The following is an 18063-nucleotide window of genomic DNA, read 5'->3' on the forward strand; positions in this document are numbered from 1 at the left end:
AAAAAAAAAAGATTATACCTTCTGGGAATATGAGGACAGATTGTGACTGTAATGAATTTATCCACCGACAGCTGCTAAGGTGGCAGATCTTTTGGTCTCACTACCAAAAAGATATGGTGGTGACTATATTGTTGATAGAGTTGATAGAGATGATAGCTAAAGCTAAGGTGATAATATTTTGCAGTATGGGAGTGCATCAAGTCAACCTATTGTATTCTTTAAATTACAAATTACAATTCATCAATTATATCACAATGAAACTGGGGGGTGATTTAAAGCCCAGTAATCTAAAAAAAAAATGTCCAATAATCTTACTCGGAGCTCACATACAAAGTCATCTTGAGAAAAAAGAAAGTAAGGGAAACTGTGATCTAAAACTAAAATTGCTTTTAGATACAATATCTATAAATATCTATATCTCCAATATCTGTATCTCCAAGTAGCTCTACTGTAATATCCACAGAGCGCACAGCCCATATTTCTTATGCGGATGCATGCATACTCTCTCTCTCTCACATACACACATACTTTTCTGGCTATCAATCAGGTACTCCATATCCTTATTTTTTTCCTCCTATGTTGGTTAAATTTTAATTTCTCTGCATGTCTTATGTTTTCTCTCTTTCTCACTAATTTTTGTTCTTTATTAAAATTTTCTAAAGTTATTTAATTCCAACCTACTTCCTTTATACTTTATTTACTGATCTTGTAGTTTCTTGAACTGAAGCTTACATTTTCCCTCATTCAATCCTTCCTCTTCATTAAGCCTAGAGAATGAATTTCTCTTGTGTACTTCTTGAACTGCATTAGAGGAAGTTAATTACATCATCTTTTTGTAATTATTATTTCATAGTATTTTTCAATTGTTAATTTATTGGTGGGCCCAGTTATTTTTTGAGCACCGTCACTTAATTTTCCAAAATTTAGGGATAACAAAGTATATTTTCTTGTTGATTATTAATGTAATTTCACTGTGGTCAGAGTAAATGCTGTGTATGAATTCAGTCACCTGAACATGCTTGTCCCACCAAAGGGTGATTTTTGGTAAATATTTCATGCGCATTTGTAATAATTTGAATTCTTTCATTCCAGGGTTCATTGTTCTAGATATTTTACTCTACCTATACATTTTGATTGTGCTCTTTTTAAATATACAAGGGTCTTCCTTCTTTTCTGTTTGAAAATGGTTTTGTTGCATTTTTGCCATTTTGACTGTATATTTGTCTATGTCTCTTTCATTCTATTAATTATTACTTTTATTTCAAAGTTATTCTTGGATTTTGATATGTATATTGTCTCTACTAAGGATTTACCCACTACAATGTAAACATTCCCTCATTAGCTCAATTACTGAATCTTGGCTGAAAGTCTACTTCTTATGGTATTGAAAGCTTCTCCACTTTCTTATGGATAATGTCTCCATGTTATACACACATATATACACATATATACACACACACACACATATTTGTCCATCACTTTATTTTCAATTTTTTTGGCCTTATATATTATACAAGTATCTTGCAAGTAGCATTTATTTGAATTTTGTTGTTTTGTCTAGATTTGCTTTTAGTGAAATCATTGATATTGTTGATTTAGTATTTACCATTTATTATTTTTTAAGATTTATTTATTTATGCATACAGAACCAGGGAACAAGCCAGAGGTGCAGAGGCAGTGAGGGGATTCACCAGAGACAGAGTGGGGAGCAGAACAGGCCAACTAACAAAGTACACTGCTGAGGGGAGCAGTGGGTGGGCCAGGAGAGGTCTGCTGTGCCATGTGGGTCACCTCCAGGGCGGGGGTAGAACTCATGTTGAAGTGAATTTTAGCTCCTTAGTGCTGTGCTTTAACTCCGTGTGCCACCAGGGAGGGCCCTTTCTCTCCTTTTTTTTGGGTCCTCTCTTGTGTTAAAGCTTTCCTCTTTTCCTTTGATGTTCAGCAGCTTAATAAGGTGTTGGGGTTTTCATATTTTCTTTGGTATTCTCTGAGTTTCTTGAAAATGTGAGTTCTACTTTTCATACATTTGTTTAGATTCTCAACCATTATCTTGTCAAGTATTTTTTTGTTTTTTTACTGTCCTCTGTCCTCTTTCATCTCCTCTGCCTCTTTTTCTGTTCTCTCATCTATAGGACTCCTCTAAGTCACTAGTTCTGTATTGAGTTCTATAAAATTCTTTTAAACTAATTAATTCACCTGTTATAGATCTTTTACTTTCAGTTGGCAATTGTCCCTTTGATATTTTTATATTTACAATATTTAAATTTTTTTTTCAATTTTTTGTCTTATTTCTTCATTTCCCCCTAAATTCACCTCTGAACATCTTCCTCAGATGCAGAACTCTACATCAGAGTTAACTCTGACAGGATCTTGTAACACCTGCTTTCTGAGACTGCTCACTAGATTGTTTTCAGCTACATTTCTCCTGTTCTTTCCTACTTCCACTTTTCTGATCTGTCTACTGCTGTAGGAAACCAGGTGCTGCCCCAGTGTGAGAACTTTGTTTCCACCAGCAGGCTCTGCAAACTCAGAGGAGCCAGCTGCTAGGTGAGCGGCCCTCAGCACCAAGAAAGTCTTCTCATTCCAGGTTAGATGCCCCATTGACCGACTCTCTCTCCTCAGACAGTTTACAGCTTCATCTCGTGAATGGAGACCATCGCTGTGCTGGCAGAGTGGAGCTCTTCTATCGGGGCTTCTGGGTCACCATGTGTGACTATGGCTGGGACCTGCGTGATGCCCAGGTGGTGTGCAGACAGCTGGGCTGTGGAGAGGCCCTCAATGCCACGGTCTCTGCTCACTTTGGTGGGAAGCCAGCGCCCATGTCTGTGACAGAGGCTCAGTGTACAGGAACAGAGTCCTACCTGTGGGAGTGCCGGCCTGCATACCCGGAGAAGAACTACTGTGATAATGGCAAGGAGGCCGCAGTCATCTGCTCAGGTATGGACAGTGCATTTTCCAGGGGCTTAAGGCATGGAAAATTCCAAGGAAGCTGGTGTCTGATCTGGGACAAAAGATATAAGAAAGATAGGTCATGTAGGTCTGAGACACACTTTACCTTTCCATAGTCCCGAATGCACAGAGCTTCAGTGAATGATGACTGTCTTTTACTCCTAAGAAACAGTTAACCCTTTCTTCTGTAGTGGTCTTACTTGACAAAATAACTTATTCTGTTATCCTCCCAATTAAAATCAATCTTATAAATCTTTATAATTTGCTTTTTGTAAGAGTAAACATTTATAAATCACTATACGACCTCCTTTTGTTCAGTAAGCCTACCAGCAGGAGAGACAGAATAAAGACCAGCTTTCCCTGGTTAATGTATTCTGAATGCATAGTGGGATGTAGTTTTACACTTGTTATAAGAGCAGAAACACAGGGGCTATCTCTGAACAATCAGAGGATTGTATGGATTTGTGCCAAATTACAAGTCTCCTTCATAAACTCAAGCATAAATATTCATAGTTCTTTTGCCAATAAGACCAAAAAGCTGCAGATGAAATACTGTGGGTCATGGATTCACTTTCATTATTACTGGAAAGACAGTCTATTTTCACTCAAAACATTTGTACATTGGAGGTTAAATTTCTGTGTTCAATAGTGGAGGCAATAAGATTTTAATTTGTGTGTTTTATAGAAAATGATATAAATTTATTCAATGGCTTCAGAGTGAATTGCCCTGTGGTATTTGACAAGACAGGGCTGAGAGGACAAACATAATTTTCAAAGAAGGAGGAAGCAGTTTATAGTAGCTGGGAGGGAGGAGGATGGCCAGGGAGCTGAGAGGACGTCTGTGGTTCCCTGAGAAGTACTCAGCATTCAAGGGGTGTGTGGAGATGCCATCAGCACTTGAAGACATAGCAAGAGACCAACAAGGACCTATCTGACCACAAATTTCATTTTGCTCCAGGTGGGGCTGATTCACGTAATACATCGCTTTCTGAAGCAGGTCTCTCCTAGTCTTTTAACAGTCTTAAAACTGTCTATCTTTGTTTACCTTCCACTAGAAGTAAAGTCCTGCAAGACAAGAACGTTGATATATTATAATTCACATTACTAGCACTTAGAAAAGTTCCTGGAATGTAGCAAACTCTAAAGTGACAATTTTATTTTCAATCAAACAATATGAAGGGGGATCTCAATGTTTTCCTTCTCTATCCAGGTAGCAACCTGTGCAGTTTGGGGATGCCTCCTCGGAAGCCTCCCTTGGTCTCCACTGTCATCATTTCCCAATCAGAGGTTCAATCTTGGCCCATTTCTGGAACCCCTTTGACCCTCTTCTTGCTCTTAACTGCCCTTGAGGGGAAGTCACCCTGACCACCTCTTACCACTATGATCACCATTCCAAAATGAAGGGAAGCCCAATTGTCCCAAGTGAAGAGGCCAAGTTTGATTTTCTAAGAAGATACTTCAAGTTTTGTGGATTTCTGAGTGCTCCAATGCCACATCACATGGAGACATTTCTCACATCTCAGGCATCCAGTGCTCTGTTCCAACAGAGGCCTCAGAGCTGGGAGGGATGGATGAGGACCCAGAAGCATCAGAGGAGGCGAGGCTGCTTGTCAGAGGCCCTGAGAGTAGGTTTGGATGCAGATGAGTCACAGTGAGAGAGGACAGAGGAGGCCGTCCTGGTCAGAGGGGGAAGGAATAAGGAAAGAAAGGTGGTGAAATCTAATCTGGTCATCCTTGCTCTCTTGCTTCCCTAGAGAAAACCAATCCCAAAGACCAAAATGGGAGGGGAATGTCTTTGACCAAATCCGCCCTAAGCAGAAGCTTAGGTGTGGAAATTGGGGCACTCCAGACTCAGGTTGGAGCACAGCACAGGTTGGAGGTTGGCTCCTGAGATCCCACCTATGATGCAGATTGATGTTTGTGTTGCCCATGGGGCTCATTGAAAAATGGGGCCACCTCTGTGAGAGAAGACTAGGGATGAAGCACCAAGAAGAGAGGCCAGACATATACTTAACACTGGGCCTGAAGGAAGATGAGCTGTTGTGCAGAAACCAGGGACATTTTGCTGCTGCCAGGAGCATGAGACAGGCACTTAGGAAGCTACATCTGGAGGCCAGAGTGTGCGCCAGCTCTGTAATCCTGAACAGGTCACTCCAACCACTCCCTGAGTTCTGTTTTTCTGGACTAAAATAAGGACATGTGCTTGAGCATCCCAAATATAATGTACAGCTCTTAGTGCTCATTGATTATCAATGAAAGAGCCAAATGTTGCTAGGCGTGGACCTGGCAGCCTCCCATCCTTCTGACTGAAACAATGGTGTGTGTCTGCATCTCTTCAAATTCATGACCCAACATGTGAACCTAGTTCTCTACAGTGCACATTACAAAGTCCAGGGAGTTTGTTACCCTCAGTTTTCATTATGTTGGTCCATTGGTTTTTGTGGTATTGGATTAAATGGATCAATGCCCCTTCAGTGGCATTCTCCCAACCTGCTATTTCACTTACTTAGGCAGATTTGTAATCTATTCTGACATATCAGGCTCAGGTCCATAGGTCAGTTCAGTTAGACTGATTTTCAGTAAAAGGATAAAGAGCTGGGCAGGAGCTGTCAGTGAGAAAGCAGTCTTCACCCTGAAATTTCGCTTACTTTCTTCAGAGGGGCCTGTCAGGAGCTCTATGTCAGCTAGACTTCCCTGGCCCTCAGTGGTATAGAAACTACACCTACATCCCAATAAATACACAAATGACACAAATACACAATACACAAACAGCACTAAAGAATTGGGTGTTTTTCTGTGGTGGACTCTAATTCCATTTATATTAGATGAACATCGATGGAATTGCTGGAACATTAGCATGCTGTTTCTTAATAATAATGCCAGTTTTGCCCACATTAAAATGCCCAACTAGAAGGGATTATGTTCAGTGAAATAAATCAGAAGGAAAAAGGTAAATATCTTATGGGTTCACTTATAGAAGGAATGTAGCAAAACTAAACAAAGGGTCATGAAAAAGACAAAGCTTACAGCTGATAGATTGGATAGAGCTGATGCTTTTATCTGGGTAAGGGGATGAAGGGAGGTCAAAATGGGGGAGGGGAGAGCAGAAGGATCTTTGGCAACGGATCATGGATTTTCTGGTGGTGGGAGAACAATGGGGACAACACTCATAGGGAAATCAAATAATTTCCAAAAAGTAAACCACCATTAAGAAATAAATAAGTATATTAAAAAATTAATACCAAATTAAATAAACAAAAATTTCATTATCATATCTTTGATAAATGAAAGGATTTGTAGCACATCAACAAGGTGAAAGACTTTAAATCAGAAGGTCGCATTAGTTGCCATGCTGGAAAAGATCATGTTACTAAGAAAACCCTAGAATTAGTTTTACTTTCATTCAACTGCGTTTCTGAAAGAAATTACATAGCTTATGTTTTCTCCTAATTTGTTCTGCTTCACTTCATATAATATATATATATATATGCTTAATTATAACATTTATTTTGGAGATGAATATCAAATTTATCTCTATATGTTTCAATATTATCTGCTGAATAATGTATCTTCTTCAGTACTTTAAAATATTCCTGGTTCTCCCTGGTGGTGCAGCAGGTTAAAGCATAGCACTATGAAGCTATCTGCAGCCACTGTAGCATGAATTCAACCTCTGTCCAGGAAGGTGCCCCATGGGGCAGACATTTCCTGACCTACCTACTGCTCCCCTCAGCAGTGTACTTTGCTGATCTGCCTGTTCTGCTCCCCACTCTGTCTGTGGAGGATCCTCTCAGCCCCTGCACCTCTGAACTATACCCCAGTACTGTATGCATAAATAAATCTTAAAAACAAAAATTCACTTCACAGACACTAAATTTTTATGTCACTTTTTGAGATGATTAAATACTTCATATTCTGCTCCTTCCCATTCTTGTCTATTGCTAGACAGGAACATAATTTGTTTTATTATTTTTAATATCTACTCCCTTCACATCTAGTTTGAATCCTTAAGGTCCTTGTAACTTTCTTCCATGTAAATTTTAAAATCAATTAAAATTTGGTTTCAATTAGAAAATGAAAATAAATTCACAATAGCTTGCTCCAGAAGGGTCTGGTGAATGTTAGTGTCAACTGACATGTGAATTGGCCCTGTCTATTCAAAGAGGATATGCTCTGAAGCCTAGATTTGTAAATGAAATATTCTGGGTAATTGATGGCCCATCTCATGGTCCATTTACTTTTGACTCTGAGTGACTATATCAAGAACAACTCTGACTGGAACTGAATTCATGGCTGCTGCCTGAGGCTTCTGATAAACCCATTGCAGTTTCCTATTCAATAGCACAGAAGTGAGTGTGATTTATAAGGAGTCTACTCAGCTACTAGCCCATTACAGGATCCTGCACTCATTTAACTGCTCAGGGCAGAGGTTCTGACATCTCTAGACATCTTTTCAGATGCTGTGCAGAAAAGCCTACATCAGGGTTACTCTGACAGGTCCTGGTAACACCTGCTCTCAGACTGCTCACTAGTTGATTTCAGCTATAGTTTTCCTGTTCTTTTCTATTTTCAACTCTACTGCTCTGCTTGCTGTTGAAGGAAACCACCAGGTACTGTCCAGCGCAAGCACTGTGTCTCCTCTAGCAGGCTCTGCTGCCTCAGTGGAGGGCATGTCAGTGGCTCAGACGAAGGGCCCAGAACCAGGAAAGACTTCGCCTTCCAGTTTAGATGCCCTTGGTCCTCTCTTTCCGCAGACATCACACAGCTCCGCCTGGTGGACGGAGGCCATCCCTGCACCGGCAGAGTGGAGATCTTTCACAAGGACTCTTGGAGCACCGTGTGTGATGATGGCTGGGACCTGCGAGACGCCCACGTGGTGTGCAGACAGCTGGGCTGTGGGGAGGCCCTCAACGCCACGGTCTCTGCTTACTTCAGGAAGGAATCAGGGCCCATCTGGCTGAACAAGCTGCAGTGCACAGGAAATGAGTCCCATGTGGGGGAATGTTCACTTGGGGACCCTGGGAAGAATTGTGATCATGGCAAGGGTGCAGGAGTCATCTGCTCAGGTATGGTCAGTGCATTTTCCGGGAGCTTAAGGAATGGAAAGTTCCAAGGAAGTTAGTGTCTGACCTGGGATAACAGAGATTGATGGGCCAGAGAATTCTGACACACATTCTGTCTCTCCATTGTCCCGAAGGCACAGAGCATCTGTGAATGATGAGCATCCTTTACTCCTAAAGAAACTGTTAATCCTTTCTTCTACATTGGTCATATCTGACAAAGTAACTTATTATGTTATCATCCTGATTAAAATCAATCTTTATAATTCCTTTTTAATTTACTTTTTGTAAGAGTGAGCATTTGCAAGTTACCACATGAACTCTTATACAATGGACCTGAAACAGGAGGGATAGAATGAGGATAAACTTTCCCTGGCTAGTAGTCTCTGAGGATTTTTCAGTGGGCTAATAGGAGTAGAGACACAGAGAATATCATTGAACAAATCAGAGGACCAACAATCTATGGAATGTGTTACTGGAAAACACTCTATCTACTTTCAAAATATTTGTATAAACTCAAACTTGGAGGCACTGATGAGTCAATGGTAGAGGCGATAAAATGTTCATTTGTGTGCTTTATGGGAAACGATTGTGTAGATTATTGTAAATAGAGCAGCAATAAACATAGGGTAGTGTCACCTTACCTTCCAATTCTTTAATTCGCACTGTCATTTCTGCTCTTACTTGCTCTTTGTTGCATATTTTTATGGTTTTAGAACATTCTTCAGAAATCCTATCATACATGCTTCAGAGTGTGCATGTTTACAGAGTCCTTTACCAGAAAGAATTCTACCATGTCTAAAATTAATATGAGCTCACTCAGAAGCCAGGCAAGCATATGACAAGTTATTCATTATGACTAGATCATTATTTTTAATTCAATTACCTTCATTCTATCCAAAATAGCAAGCACTGAATGATGAACATGCATCTTTTCTTTAGTTTCCCTCATTAAATTTAAACCTTACCTACTCCCAACATAACCTACCGTGCATCCCACCCTATCCCCTCTTATATAGTCATTGCTGCCATTTTTGATTCTTCTTTCCAACCATTGTAACTCTTAGATTGTTTTTTATTATCTAAGTGAAAGAGATAAGAAAGGCTTGCTGGGATAATTGGCGAATGCGAGAAGTATAGGATGATGAGTGTATCCAAATCTTACTAGACAATGATTTTTTCCAAATATTTGTGTCTTTCATCCACCTTCAGACTTGTGCATGCTGAAAGACTCCAAACTACTGTATTCTCCCCTCCTCTCTCCTTTGTCCTTTCTCCTCTCTCCTTTCCTGCATCTTTTTTTACTGCATGCCACTTATTCAAGAACCCACACATCGGGGTATATAAAGTTAACCTAGTGGATACATCAATCGCTCTCATTCCCTAACATTTCCAGGTCTTGGAAGAAAGCCTGTATAGGAAGGGATCAGCACATTCAGGTGTTTAGTGATCTCCCAAGAAGCTCCCACTCACCTGCAGTTTCAGTGACAGCTCCAGGGCTTCCGGAGCAAACACCAGTATCAGCCTCCTGTACATACGGTGAGCTATGTGAGCTCCACATTCATCTGTGCACAGCTTCTGTCACAACAGGGTGACCTAAGAAATTCTTGTCACCAAAAATTATTCATATTCTAACACCTCAAAGAGTATATATTCTTGGGATTCAGTCATTCAAAGTGACCCTGCAAATCTTTCTCTTTAGAAAGTTGCGCATGAAACAACAATTCTGACTATTAAATTCTCCACATCTGTCACTAGTAAAAGAAAGGTATTCAAACCGTTGCCTGCACATGGACTGCCAGGTCCTGATCACTCTCTTATTTTTCTTTTCTCTAGAATTAGCTGTGCGTCTAGCTGGAGGGGGTGGGCCCTGCTCAGGGCAAGTGGAGGTGCGTTCCAGAGGAGACTGGACTCCAGTGTCTGACTGGAACTTCACATCGCTCACCGCCCAGGTCATCTGTGCAGAGCTGGGGTGTGGCAAGGCTGCATCTGTCCTGCAGGGTGTACCCCTCAGAGAGTCAGATGGACGGGTCTGGCCTGAGGAGTTCTGGTGTGAGGGGCAGGAGCAGAGGCTCTGGCTCTGCCCCAGGGTGCCCTGTCCAGGAGGCACCTGCCACCACCGCGGGGCTGTTCGCCTCGTTTGCTCAGGTGAGACCTGAGCTGGATTCAACCTCCCTGCTTACTCTCCTGGGTTAGAAACACATGAGCTTTGGCTGAATCTCTGTCTTCTCCTCCCAGCATACACAGAAGTCCGGCTCATGAACAGCGGCAGCTCTCGCTGTGAGGGGCGGGTGGAGATGCGTATTTCAGGGCACTGGAGGGCGCTCTGCGCCTCCCACTGGAGTCTGGCCAATGCCCATGTTGTGTGTCGCCAGCTGGGCTGTGGGGTCGCCCTGTCCACCCCCGAAGGAGCACACTCTGGGGGAGCAGCTGCCCAGGTCTGGAAAGCCCGATTTCACTGCTCAGGGGCTGAGTCCTTCCTGTGGAAGTGCCCCGTGACTGCCCTGGGCGCTCCTGACTGCAGCCCTGGACACACGGCCTCTGTGACCTGCTCAGGTGAGAGGGGGCTGACTGCACTCGGGGGGCTCGGGTCCCTCATATTGGGTGTGGGAAAACTGGTTCATGAGTAAAGAGTGGGTTATGAAGATACAAATTTTTGTCAAAATGTATCCTCTACTCTTAATGTTGGGTGTTTCATTGTATGAAAAATACACATTAGTGCAGTTTAATTTTTTTACAAGTTTTATTTTGTTTCTAGCTTTCTCTGTGGTCAAAGCATATGATTATATGTTTTTCTTAGTTTTTCCTTTGAAAAACATTTTTAAATTAATTTTTTCCATAACAATAAGTTTTGGCAAATGGTCTACCTGCTCTTAAGAGTACTGTGTATTCCACTGTTTTGCAAATCATACCATTCAGATTTCCAAATACCTACTAATAGCTTTTTTAACAGACAGAAGTTTTACTTATGTTTTCTGAATATACATTGCATCAAAATGCAGGCATAGAAAGCACTTATTTTACTTTTCTTCTTTAGATCACATTCTCTTTGGTCCTTTAGTCCTTCACCAGTAGTATCCACCAAATTCATCAGCCTTCTACTGATAAGCCCTTCTAACTTCTGCTTACTGTCTGACCCAAAGGAACAAGCCTAGGCCTCTGTAAATAGATGCTCTGAACATCCATAGACAAGTCCTGCAAGATACATCTTAAATTCTCTGTAGGAGAAGCTTTGTTGAAGAAAAGTATTCTATCTTTTTAGGCCTCATGTTAAGTGTCCTGGTTTCTATTGCTATGCTCCCAATTTCCCCAAAACTTTAGCAACAGAAACATAAATGCATTCTATTTTTCTATGATTTCCTGGGTCAGGAATTCGGGGAAGCCCAGTTAGGCAGTTCTGTCTGGCAGTTTCACGTCACTATCATTTGGGCTGAAGTCACACAAGAGCTGCCCGAGCAGGGAGCCCAGGGTGCTCCCTGAGGGGATGGCAGGCCTCTGCCTGTGGCCTCTCCCAGGACAGGCTCCCCCGAGCAGCTCCCTAAAGCAGCGTCCCCAGTGGGGCTGGGAGGCTGCGGGTCTTTCCTGTGCTGGTGCCGGAAGCCAGCAGTGTTGCCTCCGCGGCATCGCGGAGGTCGGTCAAGATGCAAGAGAAGGTGGTGAGATGGCATTCCTCAATGGATGCAGCAGCAAAGATTTTGTGGATATAAACACCACAGAGGTGTATGAAGTGTTCCACTGTGATAGTGGGTTTTCCTTCTTTCAGTTGTGGGTTTAAGGAATAAAACTTCATACACATGCAGCTGGGACCTTTCATCTTATCTCTAGTTTCCCCTTTCATGTTTTCTGTTGTTTTATCCTGTGCTATATTCTGTATGTTTTCCTCTGATCTTCCATTTTACTATTTCTGCTTCCAAATCTGTTGCAGTTTTCAGAGTCATCTATTAAATCTGAATCGAGAAAGATTTCAAGGGGAAAGAAGATCAGCTCTGCTTTTGCTTGTCTTTGAGCATTTGGCTCAAAAATTGGGAGCTTTGGGAGTTCTGAGACACCATCAAACACTTGGCATAGTCTTGCTTTTATAGATTCATTCTCAGTGATTCTTAGTGTTTGTCTTAAAACAGAAACTATACTCAGAAGGTAAATATTGAAATCATGATACCATGACTACCCCTTTACCTTCACCTCAGACCCTACTTTACTGTGTAGGTTAATTTTGTTTTCTGCTCTTCAATCCCAGTAACTCTCTGATCTTGCTTCTCTGCAGGAAACCAGACCCAGAGGCTGCCCCAGTGCACCCACTCACAGTCTCCACCAGCAGGTTCCACAGCCTCAGAGGAGGGTGCGGCCAACTGCTCAGGTGAGAGATCCCTAGGACCAAAAGAAGTTTCTCCTTCGAGGTTAGACGCTGCCTTGACCTGACTCTCCCTCCTCAGACAGCCCACAGCTCCGCCTGGTGGGCGGAGGCCATCGCTGCGCCGGCAGAGTGGAGATCCTGCACCAGGGCTCCTGGGGCACCATGTGTGATGACGGCTGGGACCTGCGTGATGCCCAAGTGGTGTGCAGACAGCTGGGCTGTGGAGAGGCCCTCAAAGCCACGGTCTCTGCTCACTTTGGGTCTGGATCAGGGCCCATCTGGCTGGAGAAGGTGCATTGCACAGGAAACGAGTCCCACGTGTGGAAGTGCCCGTCCCAGGGCTGGGGACACCATGACTGCAGACACAAGGAGGATGCCGGGGTCATCTGCTCAGGTCTGTGCTGCATTGTCTAGGGGGCTGCTGGGGTATGGAGGGTACTGATCACTTGGGCCGAGTGTGAAAAAACAGAGGGAAAGGAATCCATCTCCAGTGGACCGGAGTATCTAGTGGATGTGAGGATACGACTCCTCCCCCTTCCTGTGGCAGGAGAGTCTGGTCCTTCCTTCTCAGCAATATTGGAAGGAGCCACGACCTGCAATTTTCATTTGCAAGCGGGACTCACTTTTCAGTTACTTATGCTAATGGAATCTTGAAACTCACTCTACTGGTTTCCATTAATTTTTCTAAATTAGTCGTTTATAGCAACTTTATTAGATTGCAGTTCTTTCAATTAGAATTCCAACATATTCTCACTGGGCTAAAATCAAGATATCAACAGGGCTGTATCATTTCTAAGTTCCTGAGGAGGAATCAGTTTCAAGCTCTAGAACCTGTCTGTACTTCTTGGCTCAGGGCCCCTACCTGCATCATCAGGCCAGCAGTGCTCACATCTCTCACCATTCTCCATCATCACTTCTCTCTCTATCCAAAGCCAGATATGGCGTTCCACTTTTAGACAGCAGGTCCTACATGTGATTACATTGGGATTACCTGCTAATCCAGATTAGTCTCACCTTTCCAAGGTCCACATCACAGTAATATCTATACAGTTTATTCTGCAAGGTAATATATTCACATATAAGGTGATAATACAGACAGGTTCTAGGGACCAGGATGCAGACATCTCTGGGGTTCAGTCTTCTCCCCCACCCCCAACACACCACTCACCACACCCCCTTTTACATATTCTGTAATTTTGTCAGGAAGCAGCATCCAGCCTTCCTTCTCTGCCAAGGTCCCTGAATGGTGTGCTCATGGTAACCCATCTCCCCCTTTCCCTTCCAGAGTTCCTGGCCCTCAGGCTGGTGAACGAGCACCAGGTCTGTGCAGGGTGGCTGGAAGTTTTCTACAATGGGACCTGGGGCGGTGTGTGCAACAGCCCCATGGACGCCGTGACTTTGTCTGTGATCTGCAGACATCTTGGCTGTGGGGACAGCGGGACCCTCAACCCTTTGGTTGGTGCTAGGGAAGGTTCTAGACCCCGATGGGTAGATGGAATCCGGTGTCGCAAGATGGATACCTCTCTCTGGCAGTGTCCTTCTGACCCTTGGAAATACAGTTCGTGCTCTGCAAGAGAGGAAGCTTCTATCACGTGTGCAGGTGACTCCTGTGTGTGTCTGTCTCCACCCATGTGCTGTTGCTAGTGCTGGTTTACATTTTCTTTTTAAAGATTTATTTTTTATGCATACAGAACTGGGGTACAGGCCAGAGGTGTGAGGGTGAGAGGATTCACCAGAAACAAAGTGGGGAGCAGAACAGGCAGATTGATGAAGTACACTGCTGAGGGGAGCATCAGGCTGGTCAGGAGAGGTCTGGTGCACCATGGGGATCACCTCTGGGTATCAAACTCATGCTGAAGTGGGTTTAGCTTCTTAATGCTGTGCTTTAACCCACTGTGCCACCAGGGAAGGCCCCCATCATGGGATTTTATTTATGTGTATGTGTGTGTGTGTGTGTGTGTGTGTGTATGCATATATATATATATATACATTTCTCCTATTCTTTCCTATTTTCAACTCCACTGCTCTGCTCGCTGGATAGGAAATGAGGTGCTGCCCCAGGCATTGTTTCTCCATAAGCAGGCTCTGCAACCTCACAGGAGAGGGCTGCCAGCTATTCAACAAAGGTCCCCAGGAACAGGGAAACCTTTCTGGGTTGCCTGCTCCCTTGACCTGACTCTCTCCTCAGACAGCACACAGCTCCGCCTAGTGGACGGAGGCCATCGCTGCGCCGGCAGAGTGGAGATCCTGCACCAGGGCTCCTGGGGCACCGTGTGTGATGACGGCTGGGACCTGAATGATGCCCACGTGGTGTGCAGACAGCTGGGCTGTGGAGTCGCCCTCAACGCCACGGTCTCTGCTCACTTCGGGGTGGGATCAGGGACCATCTGGCTGCATGAGCTTCAGTGCACGGGGACGGAGTCTCACCTGTGGAAGTGCCCGTTCCGAGGCTGGGGGAAACACTTCTGCATTCATTGGGAGGATGCAGGAGTCATCTGCTCAGGTATGGTCAGTGCATTTTCCAGGTGCTCAGGGAATGGAAAGTTCCTAGGAGGCTGGTGTCTGTTGGGACAGCAGGGTTAGATGGGCCAGAGCGCTCTGAGACACAGTCCAGCTTTCCATAGTCCCAAGGGCACAAAGCTTCTGGAAACGGTGAGCATCCTTTACTTCTAACGAAACTACTAATCCTTTCTTCTCCACTGGCCTTACCTGACAGAGTGAATTATTCTGTTACCATCCTGCTTAATCTTCATGATTCTTTCATAATTTACTTTTTGAAAGAGTTACACATATGCAAATCTCCACGCAAAGTCCACTTGTACAGTGAAACTATTAGTGAGGATGAACAGAATGAGGATGCACTTTCCTTTTTAAGTTTCTGTATGGATAGTGTGAAATGCAGGTTTGCACTAGATTAGTAAGGGTAGAGACACAGGGAGTATCCCTGAGCAAATCAGAGGACTGTATGGATTTGTGCCAAATATATATCCTTTCTAACTGTAAAAATAAATATTCATAGTTCCTTTGCCAGTACAGCCAAAAAAATCTGTGGATAAAATAGTTTTTTCATTGTTACTGAAGACATACTTTATTTTCTTTAAAACATTTGTATAAACTTCAACTTTGGAGGCAGACTTAGCGATGCACTAACAAGGCAGTAGTAGAGGGAATAACATATTAATTTGTGTGCTTTATGCAAAAAGATGACATATATTTATTTTATTTGATGGCTTCAAAATGAATTGCATTGGGGGATTTGAGAAGAATGGGATTGAGGGGACGAACATAATTTTCAAAGGAGAAGGAAGCAGTTTATAGTAACTGGTAAGGGCAGGGATGGACGGGGAGCTGAGAGGATGTCTGAGTTCTCTGTGCAGCTGAGCATCCAGGGGTGTGTGGAGGTGCTATCTGTGCCCGAAGACATGGTACAAGGGGTGTCTTTATAGCAAGAGGCCAGACAAGGACATATGTTACCAAAACTCTCATTTTTCCTGAGGTGGGGCTGGTTCACATAAGTAAATTGCTCCTGAAGCAGCAGTTCCCCTTGCATTGCACTGCCCAGGTCTCTCCTAATCTTTCAGAAGTCTTAAAACTGTCTACTGGTGGTTTTTCCTCCACTAGAAATATAGACCTGCAAAGATAAAAACATTGATGTATTATAATTCACATTCCCAGTGAACTCTAAAATGGCAATTGTATTTTAAATCAAACAATATGAAGGTGGAATCTCAACATTGCCTCTCTCTACTCAGGTAGCAAGCAACCTGTGCAGTTTGGAGACACCTCCTCTGAAGCCTCCCCTCTGTCTCCGTTTTCATCATTTCCCAATCAGAGGCTAAATCTTGGTCCCTGGTGATCCTCTCTCCTTGACCTTTGCTGCCCTTGATGGGAAGGTCACCTTTTGCTTTCCAAAGTGAGAGGAAGCCTCATTATTCCAAGTGTAGGGGATGAGTTTGGTCTTCAGATGTACCTCAATCTTTGTGACTCTCTGATGGGCAAATACCACATCCCATGGAGGCGTTTCCACATCTCAAGCTATTCTAACAGAAGCGTGAGAGCCTAGATGGTTGGGGACTTGAGGGATCAGAGGCAGGCGAGGCTGCTGGTCAGAGACCCTGACAGTTGGTTTGGACACAGATGAGTCACAGATGAGTGCAGGGGGTCAGAGGGGAAGGAATAAAGAAAGGAAGGTGTTGAAAACTAATCTGTTCATCCTTGCTTTCTTGCTTTCCTAGAGAAAAGCAAATCATGGGGCCATATTAGTGACAGGGGACATTTCCTCTGACCAAAACAGCCCGAAACCAAAGCTGAGATGTGATGGGAAATCGAGGCTCTCCAGACTCTATTTTGGGCACAGAGAACAGATTCCTAAAGGTTGGCCCCTGAGATTCCACATGGTTCAGGCTGATGTCTCCCTTGCACATGGGCTATATTGAAATTCTCTTACTCCTGTGAGAGAAGAGTAGGGGTGAAGGGCCAAGGAGAGAAGGCCAGATATAACTTATCACTGTGTCGTCAGGAAGATGAGCTGTTGTGCAGAAATGTGAAGCTGTTGTCAGAGGCATAAAACAAGCTTCTGGAGCCCAGAGTGTGCACCAATTCTGGAAACTTGAAACAGTCACTCCTGTGACAGAAACCCCCTGGGTTCTGCTTCTCTGGCCTAAAATAAGGACAAAATGCTTATTTACTTCTCTTTAAACTCACTGATCAGTATCAATGAAAGAGCTATACTTTGCTTGTTGTGAGCCTGTGTGCCTCTGAGCCTTCTGATAGAAGTAATAGTGTGTCTACAGCTCTTCTATTTATGACCCAGATGTGAGCTCAGTTCTCTATAGGGTGCATTGCAAATATGAGAGTTTTCCTTAAGTTATTTCTTTGGGAGTGTGTATTGTTAGGTTAAATGGATTGATTTCAACGTCAGCAGCCCTTGGTAAAACTGTCCCCCCCACCCCCACCCCCTGCTATTTCGCCTACTTAGGCAGATTTTTATTTATTTTAATATCTAATTTCTTTACATGTATATATTTACATCAGGTGTATCCCCATAGAATTCCCACCACCAGTTCTCCCGGGCACCGTCTCCTTAGTCTCCTGTGCTCTTCCTGCCTTCTCTTTGGACACTCCCTCACCCCTCCCCAGCACAATGTGTCTGATTTAGTTGTCTGATTATTTTTGTTTAGTTATGTTGTATCTTTCCTAATTATTATTTTCCCTCTGATTCTTTATTTGCTTTCCTTATATTCCTCCTATAAGTGAAACCATCTGATATACTTTCTTTTCTTTCTGACTTACCACTGAGAACAATCTCCTCTAATTCTATGCATGTTGCCAAAATGGCATTAGATTTTTTTTTTTTTTGGCTGAATAGTATTCAGTTGAGTGTATGTACTTCTTGATCCAGTGATCTATTTTTGGGCATTAGGGTTGTTTCCAAGTCTTACCTATTATAAATAGTGCTTCAATAAACATAGGGGTGCATGTGTCATTTTGAATTAATGTTTTTGTGTTCTTTGGGTAGATCCCTAGGAGTGGAATTGCTGGATCAAATGGCAGCTCCATTTTTAGTAATCGGAGGCACCTCCACACAGATTTCTATAGACTAGAAATAGTTTGCACTCCCACCAGCAGTGTAGGAGAGTTATTTTTTTTTGCCACACCCTCACCAACAATTGTTGTTGTTAGATTTTTTTTTTTTTTTTT

General features: G+C 43.2%; 1 protein-coding gene across 1 annotated transcript in view; it reads left to right on the plus strand.

The window, feature by feature from the left end:
- Positions 1–18063, plus strand: part of LOC101620503 (antigen WC1.1-like) — an 80505-nt gene that overhangs the window by 28558 nt on the left and 33884 nt on the right. The window contains 6 exon segments of the mRNA XM_012732331.1: positions 9852–10157; positions 10248–10565; positions 12274–12366; positions 12443–12757; positions 13649–13972; positions 14498–14866. Coding sequence (XP_012587785.1) covers positions 9852–10157; positions 10248–10565; positions 12274–12366; positions 12443–12757; positions 13649–13972; positions 14498–14866 — 1725 coding nt within the window.

Source organism: Condylura cristata, unplaced genomic scaffold (assembly GCF_000260355.1).
Source record: "Condylura cristata isolate star-nosed mole 26May11 unplaced genomic scaffold, ConCri1.0 scaffold00034, whole genome shotgun sequence".
In the NCBI taxonomy this organism is placed as follows: Eukaryota; Metazoa; Chordata; class Mammalia; order Eulipotyphla; family Talpidae; genus Condylura; species Condylura cristata.